The sequence below is a fragment of the Fulmarus glacialis genome, unplaced genomic scaffold (genome assembly GCF_000690835.1).
Source record: "Fulmarus glacialis isolate BGI_N327 unplaced genomic scaffold, ASM69083v1 scaffold10579, whole genome shotgun sequence".
NCBI classification, from domain to species: domain Eukaryota; kingdom Metazoa; phylum Chordata; class Aves; order Procellariiformes; family Procellariidae; genus Fulmarus; species Fulmarus glacialis.
In genome coordinates this window covers 22609-32908 of record NW_009235237.1, presented here as the reverse complement: position 1 = coordinate 32908, position 10300 = coordinate 22609, and the positions used below count along the sequence as shown (strand labels likewise).

The 10300-nt window shown below is 45.8% G+C and overlaps 1 protein-coding gene across 1 annotated transcript in view; it reads right to left on the bottom strand.

The window, feature by feature from the left end:
- Nucleotides 1-3188: 3188 nt before the first annotated feature.
- Nucleotides 3189-10300, bottom strand: part of LIMD1 (LIM domains containing 1) — an 18398-nt gene continuing 11286 nt past the window's right edge. The window contains exons 2-7 of the mRNA XM_009585949.1: nucleotides 9718-9785; nucleotides 8364-8426; nucleotides 6794-6924; nucleotides 5613-5664; nucleotides 4850-4918; nucleotides 3189-3869 (exon numbers count right to left, since the gene is read on the bottom strand). Coding sequence (XP_009584244.1) covers nucleotides 3732-3869; nucleotides 4850-4918; nucleotides 5613-5664; nucleotides 6794-6924; nucleotides 8364-8426; nucleotides 9718-9785 — 521 coding nt within the window. The 3' untranslated portion in view covers nucleotides 3189-3731. The remainder of the gene's footprint in view (nucleotides 3870-4849; nucleotides 4919-5612; nucleotides 5665-6793; nucleotides 6925-8363; nucleotides 8427-9717; nucleotides 9786-10300) is intronic.

Genomic DNA, 10300 nt, shown 5'->3' with positions numbered 1-10300 from the left:
AGGATCCCTTACCCTAAAACCAGTCAGAAGAGCATGCTGGGGGAGGAATTAAGACTAACTTTTCATACCACGTTTCAGCATCTTAATAAATAAAAAGACAACAAGGTTCACGTGAACAGCAAAACCCAATGCGTGTCAGCCAGGTGACAGGCACAATTCACCACATTTCCTGAAATTCTTCTGCAGAGCACGCAAAGCCTCGCACCTCCAGCTCCAGAGCTACCTGCCTGCCCGTTTTTCCCTTTGGGGGAGCTGCCTGAAGGCAGGCAGTGAGGGCTTGCTGCTCCACAGATGCCTGGCAGAGAAGCCTCCCCTGTGCAGGATGCTCCTGCCTCCCCACCAGACCCATCATCAGGCAGCTGCAGAGCTGGGGACAAGCTGGGGACAATCAACACGGACTCAGACACCCACAGCTTAGGAGAAAAGGCAGGAATAATAAGGAGCGTAAATGAATTCAAACTCCCGAAGATAAAAGCGGTGCAAGTTAGCACACATAGGGGAGCAGGGCAATGCACCAGACACTTTAGCTTCAAAACCACCACCTCACACGCTCCGTTTTCAATAGCTTCACGTTGTCGTTTCTAGCTCTTCATAAATACAGGAAAGGAAACCATTGGCACTTAATAATTTATACCGGACCTCAAAACTGAAAGTAGGGCAGCCTTCATTTCCCCAGCGCTGAGGGATATGGGATGGCTGACAGGAGTCAGAGCAGAGGCCAAACTTTCTGTTGATGCAAAGGAGGCTCCACAAATGGGCTGCTCGAGGCTTTCCACAAAGGAAAATCATCTTTCTCCCCCTCCCCTTCTTGCCTGCTTATTTTGGGGTTGTGGAGAAGGCTGCAAGAGTGAGACAGTAGTTTAAACTGCAGCTTAAAAAGAAAATATCAGCCCCGCTAGTGTTTTCAGATCTTCCCAAAATGGAGGCCAGAAAATGTGCGTGATGGGCTGCTCTAAAAATCAAGAGCTAGCAAAAGCATGAGCCATGTCGTAGCTGGTCTCTCAGAGACAGAACAACAGATCAGGGCTGCTGTGTCCAGCTCACTTCCCAAAAGCCACTTTGATATCTCACTGCCTTCACTGCCAAAGGAAGCTCAAAGAGGGGAGCCACCTGCCCAGGACTATCTGGTTATTTACCAGGGACACTCAGCTGGCGTTATTTCCCACCTCAGTCCCTTCAGGCAGTCCTAAGATCACAGTCGCATCTTGAGACAACCCCCCACACCCAGGACACAAGCTGCAGGACACAAGCTGACACGGCGCGCCAGGGTGAGAGCACCGCAGGATCTGCCCTGGGTGTTCTGTTGCCCCCAAACCCTATTGCCTGGATACAGAACCAGTTATATTTTGTGTCAGTTCCCATCCCTTTGTTGCACCCAATCCCTATTGCCTGGATACAGCACCAGGTACATTTTGTGTCGGTAACCATCCCTTCGCTATCCAGCATTTGGAGGCCAAATTCAAGGCTCCGGGGAACTCACATATTTGGGGTCAATTTTACCTCCTCTAAAATCACAGATAAAACCCTCCAAACTATATGTGCCCCAGAGCCATGTATACTGCAGTGGGAAAGTCCCCCCCCTTGAGATTTCGGTCACTCACTGAGGGGTTGCATGTCCCCAGGAGAAACGGCACCGCAGAGCCAAGCTACACGAAAGCTGGGGCTCTGGATGATTTCCAGCGTGGGACCGACCTCCAGCCACATGCCACCGTCCCCATCCCAAAGAGCAGCAGCAACAGGCGGAGGCACTTACAGCTGGATGGGCCAGAAGTCTGGATGGTCTGCCGGCCCGATGAAACTCCACTCCAAAACCACCAAGCTCCCGAGGCTTGGGCAGTTTCAGACGTTCACACTTCAGCCGAGGCAAGCTGATACAGACGTGTAGGAGAGTGCTAACAGGCCAGTGGTCTTCATCTGTTTTACAGCAGATGCTTGTGCCTCTGCTTAATACTTAGCACAGCAACTTGCACCACTCAAAATGGAGGCCTGTGGTATTTATTAGCACTGGCAGAGACAGGCAGCTTGCTGCAGCCGGCACCTGTGCTGCTCCAGATGGGTACAGGAGGCAGTCTGCCTACATGGTGTGAAGTTCAAGCACCTATCTAGCTACATTCATGCTACGGGAAAAGAGGTTTGGTTGAACCACAGTGGGTTCTTGGTGCAGGCTCACGTCGGGAGTCCCGGTGCCACTGCTCAGCTAATTTGTTGCAGTTTCCTCACTAAAAAGATCTTCAAGAATGTCATCCTGTCCTCTATCCATCGTAACTGAATTTACATCTTTAGCATGGATACATTAGGATTTAACTATTTTTCCACACAGTATGTCGGAAAGGGTAGCTAAGATCCCTGATTGCATCCGAGACTTTAAATTAAAAGCTTTTTCTTAAACAAAAACTTTGTACCTGTACACGAGAGGCTGCACACCTTTGGTACCCACAGAACATGCACTGCAGGCACATCTATCTTACATGTAACACATACCGGGGGAGCAGATTAATTTGACTATAAAGCAGGGGGGTTCAAAAAGAGAAACAATCTGCCTTTCTGCTTTCTCAGCAGAATAGAAAGCAAGGGCCAAACTCACTAAACCCTTGCACAGATAAGCTGTTATTATTCATGGGAGCAAATCTGTTTATACCAACATACTCATTTACAGGTTGTGGAGCTGGGCTCTAAATCCCTGTATAACAAAGCCTTCATAACGATCTCGAGTTTGTTCCCAGAGCTCTAAATAAGCACCATTATGAAATAGCTTTGTGCTGGGTAAACACCACGGAAAGGAGGGGCCAGGCTGGGGGCTTAGCTGTGGGGACACGCTGAAAATCTCAGGCAAGTGTCTGTGTACGGAGAACTTTTTTCCAAAGCAAGCTCTGCAAGCAAGAACGAGGTTGGATTTCCCCAGTGTCCACACTTTCAGCATCCCGACCTTTCCTTTCCAAATATAATCCGCTATTCAGACTCTGACACAGCAGACTGATCCCTACATATCACACTGACACGCAAACCCGGGCCCCAAGTCACTGTGGTAGCTTAGCCTAGCTTGTTCCAGTTTTTTGTTCTGTTTGAAACGGGATGTCGGCCTCCACCTGCCAGGCAGCACGCCTGGTTTGTGCTTGGAGAGTTGGTGCTTTTACAGCCAGACTTGATACCGGAGTTCGGGGAATTAACTGGAAGGTCTGAGCGTGCCATTTTGCACAGACCCCGTTCTTTTCTTTTCCTAAAGAAGTAATAAAAAGAGAGAGAGTGTCTAAAAACTGGTATTAATAGGTTGATGTTCTTCAGGGAATCTGAAGAAATGTGCTTGTCAGGAAACACTTAGTAGACTGATGGGATGTCCCCGGCCGGCAGGCAGGCAGGCAGGCAAGCCAGCCTCTGGCTTTTTAATTGTGCATGGCATGATCTGAGTTCATAGGCACGACAGCAAGTTGTGCTTTCACTGAAGAATCTTCCAAAATGAGCCAAGAAGAATCTCCAGAGAGCAGAAAAAGGCACGTAAAAGTAAACTGATCAGTTTAGATAACATGCCACATTCTTGGTCAAGTAGACATGGTTTGATACAGCTGGAACTCAGAAGCATACATACTCTGGGAATCCAGCAAAAATCTCTCATATCCTTTTACAGGAACGTTGCCGACTGGCGAAAAACATGCACAGGAAATCAACTGAGGGTGGGGAGAGGGAGATCACGTAACAAGTCTTCTGTCCAGGCTTTCCCGTGTTGGCCACGCTGGCTAGTAGTGGTGCTGGTACACAGCTGCTGGGGTAGTGCCGTTCTCTATGTGTTTCAGATGACAGGAGTGACAAAGCAAATGTTCATCTAGCGGGTAACAGCGATGCCCATCTTCGTCGTTCAGTTCCATCCCGCAGTCCTGCAAAGAGAGGCCATGCAAATTATTAGAGCGTGTGTTCCTCTTCCACCGTCTGGTGGAAGCGGGGTACGGCTTCCAGGAGGGTGATTTTGTGACAACGACAGAAGACACCCAGCCAACAGCTCCTTCCTAGTAAGGCCAACATTTGCCACGAGAAGGAAAGCATCTGATGTAGGCATTTTGTGGGGCAGCCTTGTACAAGTTTGTCTTATGCAGTTTTATTGAATAAGCTTTATCTCGTGGAGAGGTGCAACCCTATGTATTTTAAACACGCTCATGTCTCCTTACACTCTGAGGTAGGATTCACCTCTTCACATTACGTTAATTGCAGTTGTACTGATGCGAAACCAGCCTGCTGAGTCAGGGCCTCTTTCCCCTGCACACGAGCACAGTGAGAGAAGACATCTATTTACTTTAATTCACAGAGCAGAAGTATGAAGGCTCTCTTGGAAGCCCTGCGCGGAGACCAAACGGTGTTTAAGAGCTGGCATCTCTTGAGATTTTTTTGTGCAGCCGTATCCTTTCTCCAGCCCCAATGACACATGCATTTCCCATGAGAGTGAAGGTAACTTACACCAGACAGGATCAGTCATCACCTTAGCATTTTTGAACAATCTGACCTGGAAATCAGATACACTAACGTGATCTGGAGCTCAAGGCTTTTGAAAGGCAGCAGTAGAACCTTACTAAGTCGCCACGTTTCCTTCATTAACAAGTAAACTGCCAAGTTTAAAAGTGATAATTAACTCTTTGTCCATAATTTTATGGATAGCAAATGAAATCGCAGCTGAGACACATTGCTGCAAAAACTTTTGTCCTCAAACTGGAAATTTCTTAGCCACTGATAGAAAGGGTCACATCATGCAATGTTTGAATTGCTCACCTACTGCCATTGGAAGGGAGGAGATTTATTTCCATCTTAAAAATAATAGCAGTTATCACTATTAAGTGCCCACTCCCTGAGAAAGCTGCTGACCTACCTCGCAGTGATAACATTCCACGTGGTAATCCTTGTCCATGGACACAACCCGAATGGTCTCATCAGACCCCTGTAAGCGTTCAAGCAAAAGAGAAATTACAAAGGATTACAGCAGGATCAGACACATGCACTCTATAGATTGCTTCCTGCAACAATGTGAATGTTGAAAAAATGCATTTGAGCTGCTGGATGAACACCACAAATAAATCCTGCCAACAGCAGTTATTTTTACAGTAAAGCTTCATCATCAACTGCAGATATCGTCTAAAATGTAACATCAGAAATGTTAATTCTCTCTGTTTAACAGTCACATCTATCCCAAATCAGGCATTAATGATTTGGTAACTTCAATATATCACACTTCTCAGCATTTTAAATTGGTTTTGCCCAAGATTCATCTCCTCCGAGTATTAAAAGGAGTTCATTCTGGAGGGGTCACACAGAGGTCATTCATGAGCACCACCAGCATTTATTGACATAATGAAAAGGTATCCCGAACATAAAACTAACAGCAGTATAATCCTGCAGGAGATGAAAAAAGCAGCCTGGCTCAGCAGACATAAGCTTCATTATCGAGCAAAAGAAGGGTCACATCTCAAGGGCAGTGTATGAGCCTAGGTCAAAAGGTTGCATGCTGGAGGAAGCGATCATCTCTCCCCATCCCCAAGGACATTCATCTTGACATAGGGTCAAGTGTGAAAGAGAGCAAAGCCTGAGACATGATGCTCTCTCCCCAAAGAGGATACGAAGTAAAAGGCTCTCACCTCAGAGGGCAGAATGGGAAGCCCACACGCTGCACACTTTGGAGCTAAAACTCTGGAAGAGCAACGAGAAAGTGAAGGCAAGTTATAGATCAACGTAAAAAGAGAGGCCTGTATGTTCTCAGCAATAAGACAAAAAGCTGAAGCTGTAAATAACTTATCTACAGGAAAGCTTTACATCCCAAGACCATAAATTTATTTTCGGATTGATTTTAAGTAATGCTTGGCACACATTGCTCAGTCAGGCAAAAAGAGACCTCGCATTTTACATTTAGTGCCAGAAAGAAAAACAAACCCACTGTAGAATTCTTGGCTGCTACTAACAGAGTTGGAAGAGAGAATGAGGAGAAACTGAGCAGGACCGTCCCCAGAAAAACACATTAAAAGAAGTGGCAGCCTTACATCGGGGCAGGAAACCTCAGAGAAAACACCATGGCACCGTCAGGTTCCTTAAGGCCTTATAACACAATGTAACACGATGAGAAAATAATTCAATGAAATAGCAAGGAAAGGTGCATCATTTCAGAACAACAGTGGCACATGGAGGCAACTCTAATCTTGCCACAATACAGAACAGTTCCCGGGACTGCCTGAGCAACACTTAATACTCTGCCTGCTCAGAAAATGGAGCAAGGAGCAAAGCGAGCCAAACGGACACTCAAAATGTATGCATCTTTAATATCGTAACTACCAGCTAAGAGCACAGCCATTTTATTTTACTAAATGACAAGTGGTTTTTTTTAAGTGGATTTATCGGTTGTTTAATTTAGAGCTGGATAAAAGTTTCACTTCGATTTTTAAAAGCATTCTTTAAAAGTCAAGCTCAGGCCTGCAACTACTCAAAAAGCAACTCATGTTGATTTCAACAGGCGTTCACAGTCTTACTTTAAAGTGGACTGATTTCTTACATCACTGAATGCTTCACGAGCACTATTTCTCACTATCTCTGCTTTGCAGAAGGGGCAGCTGAAGCCCAGGGGTTAAGTGACTTCCTCAGAGTTACACAGAAAGTTGATGGCAGGGCAAGAGGAGAGACATCAGGAATTTCTAGGGTCTAGACCCATCCTCAAACTTCTACCTTCTAATCCCGTCCCTATTTTACTAATCCATGCTTCCTAATTAGCTGAAAAGCTAAATTAGAGGCTTGTTGATTGGAGCATCTCTGCTGTTTATTTTGTCCTTACTTGTGGTAATCTCTGACACAGTAGATTTTGTTTTCAGAGTCTACAGTGAATGGCACACCATCCAGACACTCGTTGCAGACCACGCATCGGAAGCAGCCTGGATGATATGATTTCCCTAGAGCCTGCAGGATCTGCAACAAACGAAGAGACAGGAAAAAAGCATGTGAACAGCCAATAAAGGTGAAAATAATAAACACACAGCTTTACATCAGACAATGCTGCATATTCATCAGCAGGGCTGTGGGTTTTTTTAGGCACCTCATCTGAAAAATGAGTTAACAGGGATGGAAAGGGCAGCTGGAATCAATACATATCACCTGGTTCCAGGGAAATTAATTATTAGCATGGGTAAGAAAACAATTTAGAGTCTCAGTCAAGGTATTTAGCATTACAAAGGATAGAACTGACAGAATTTAAAAGAAAGAAAATAATTTCTGAAGCCAACAATTGGAGAATACTTAGCAGGATCACAAGGCAAGACGTACCAGGCCAACAAAAGGAAATACATCTTTGTATTCTCCATGAGAGGCTGAAACCAATACTATTGCTAGCTTTTTATAACGCCTTAGATATCCAAGAGCTTTGTACTCGCTAGCCTGGCTTTCTAATTAACACAGACTATGGCAACTGTATTGAACTCAAAAGCTGCAATTCACCTGCTGGCTTTGGGGCAGCAATTACTACCTGGAATACCACTTCTGATTATAAAATAGCTTTTCCAATTTTAATGCTTTCCAGTATAAGCAGGCAAAGATAATTAACGATAAGCATTAGAAAATCTTGGGAGGCTGTGAACTAACCACTCGAAATTCCTAATTTCTTTGCCTCAGACATAGCTCACCAGCTACATGACCATGAATTTGTCTCCCTCTGAATCACCCACAACCGAATGCTGCCCGGTGCTGGCTGAAGGCCAGCTGACCCCCCGAGCCGTGACCCACCCGATGCAAATCTTGAACGGATGGTACTTGCTGCAGGCTAATGAGAACTGCCTGCTTCAGCAGGCTGTCCACACATCTACTGAACAGTTTTCAAGGACTTGGACAGATCTTAACTCAGGTCTGGATCACATACTCTGGGTCGAACCTATTCCCCAAGGTACCAGCCCAACACCTTCCAGCACCCACCACAAGCAGTAACAAGACAGCAGCTTCACCCTGAAGGTACATGGGGAGCCACGGCTTGACTACAGGAAAGACGGGCTCAGCAGAGCCGCACTGATGCCCCACAGCAAGGGAGCACTGCAGAGCCACGGCACTTCTGAGCACGAAGCATCGAGAGGATTATGAATACATTGTCCAGGGAAGTCCAAAAGGGGATGAAAGAGCTGAAGGCTCTGATTTTCAATTTGCACTGAAAACAGGCAGAGCAACGTCTGTGCATCGCATACAGCAGGGTGCCAGCTTCACTTCCTTGCAAAAATCAACATGGATTTTCTTTCTGCTATGAATCTCACACTAGGCAGACTACCAGATGCTAACAGACAGTACTGGATATTAGCATATTTTGCTTTTGACGCATTCTTCTAAAAAGCTGTGGGATTTTTTCTCCTAAAGCAATTATCACTTACCATGTCCATTATCAAATGACCACAAATGAAACACCTGTCAGCTGACTGCTGGAAACCAGAATACTGCAAGGACAAAGAAGAATTGGCTTAAAATTTCACAAGGCTAGTCGAGCATAAACAACAGCATATCATGCAGCGTTATTTGCTTGGCCTTTTCCTGTACTCCTTACACAAGCTAAACTTTCCAGTGCTTTTTTCAGTATATGTGGATGGGTCCCCAGAGGATATTCTATAAAGACATCAGACTTCCACCGTTCAGAAGGAGTATGAGTTCCTGTAACTTTCAAGTCCTAAATTTAACTTTAATTAAGTATATAAGTAAATACCATAAATGCCTATGCAAATAAGGCATTTACTAATAAGACTTACATTCTTATTTGACCATGTGAATCTAGACGCCAGGAACTTACTTGTGTTTATCACAAATTCACATCACAACACCAGAAAGCCAAATTCTTCCTTTGGTTACACCATTATAGTCTACTGGACCCTCTCCGAGATCAGTGGTGTCGTCCCAGCTCTCTGGTAGCATAACATTCAAGTTTGGCCCAGAGCACCTTTCTTGCTGCTATTGCTAAGATCTAAAGGTAAGGAACTGCCTGTCATGTCCACGACATGCACCTCAGGCACAACACATCATCTGTCTAAGGTTTCAGTGTGTCTGAATGGTGGAAATGCAAACTGGAAAAATGAAATATTTTAGATGCATTTAACCAATCTTTCCATTTTCAGCCTGTGTAGAATATCCTGATAAGAGCAAAGAAGATTAACTCACTTCTCTCTGACAGAAATCACCGGACTTCCCCAATAAATAGGCAAATATGACTTTTTCAAGTCTCAATGAAGGTTTAATCTATGAGGGCTTGAGGGCACGGGGGTACATGGCTTTCTACCTCCACCAGCCAAGGAGAGGACCATGGGGTTGCTTCATGCTCAGGTATGTTCACACAAAATCCATTGAGGGCAACAGAAAGATATCCATTAAGACGCCCAAGCAAAAACAGTTCATTGGAAAGGGAAATTCACTCATTGATTCTTCTGTAGCCATTCATCTCACTCCTGTCTCCACAGCGTGGCCACAGAAATATGCTTTGAAGGAGCCATCGCAAGAGGCTACGGCTTCAACTACAGGCTCTGCACTGCAAAACCGTGGTCTTTCACTCGGCTACTTCCAGCACCACATGTGAGCGGCCACCATGGCTGGGGCTGGCCCCGGGTACAGGGGGAGCAGAAGGGCCAGGCAGGATGCTGGACTAGAGCCGTGTGAAACCTGGGCAAAGCTGCTAGGCAGAAAGGCTGCGCGTCTGCCAGAGAAGCTGAGACGTGCCAGCACGAGGATCAGCTGTGTGCTTACCAGGAAATCTTCTTCACAGAACACCTTGCCATTGACAAAATAAAAGGCTTTTCCCCTCAGCTTTCGACCTGAGGAAAAAACACAGAGAGAAGAGAAAGGTCAGCAGAGAGCGGGGAGAAAATGTGAACAAAAACTGGCTGCTAAGAAGCGAACAACAATGAGGACATCCGAGCACGGCTGCCACACAGCTGGAGAAGAGCACCCAACCCCAGCACGGGTCTTCCCAGCCTTCGGCGCGACTAACTCCTCTTCCACTGGTGGTTGCGGGTGAACGCCAATCGCTGGATCCAGACAACAGTCCCGCCTCCGGGCAGGAGGAGGTAGCTTTGCAAGCCTGGACCACGTCCTGGCAGATTAAACACAAAATAACCTGGCAAGAGCGAGTGAGGGTACTCTGACTCACACTGGAAAACACCCCAGGAGAGGAGCAAGGAGAATCATAGAATCATAGAATCATAGAATCATTAAGGTTGGAAAAGACCTCTAAGATCATCAAGTCCAACCGTCAACCCAACACCACAATGCCCACTAAACCATGTCCCTAAATCTACACATCTTTTAAATACTTCCAGGGATGGTGACT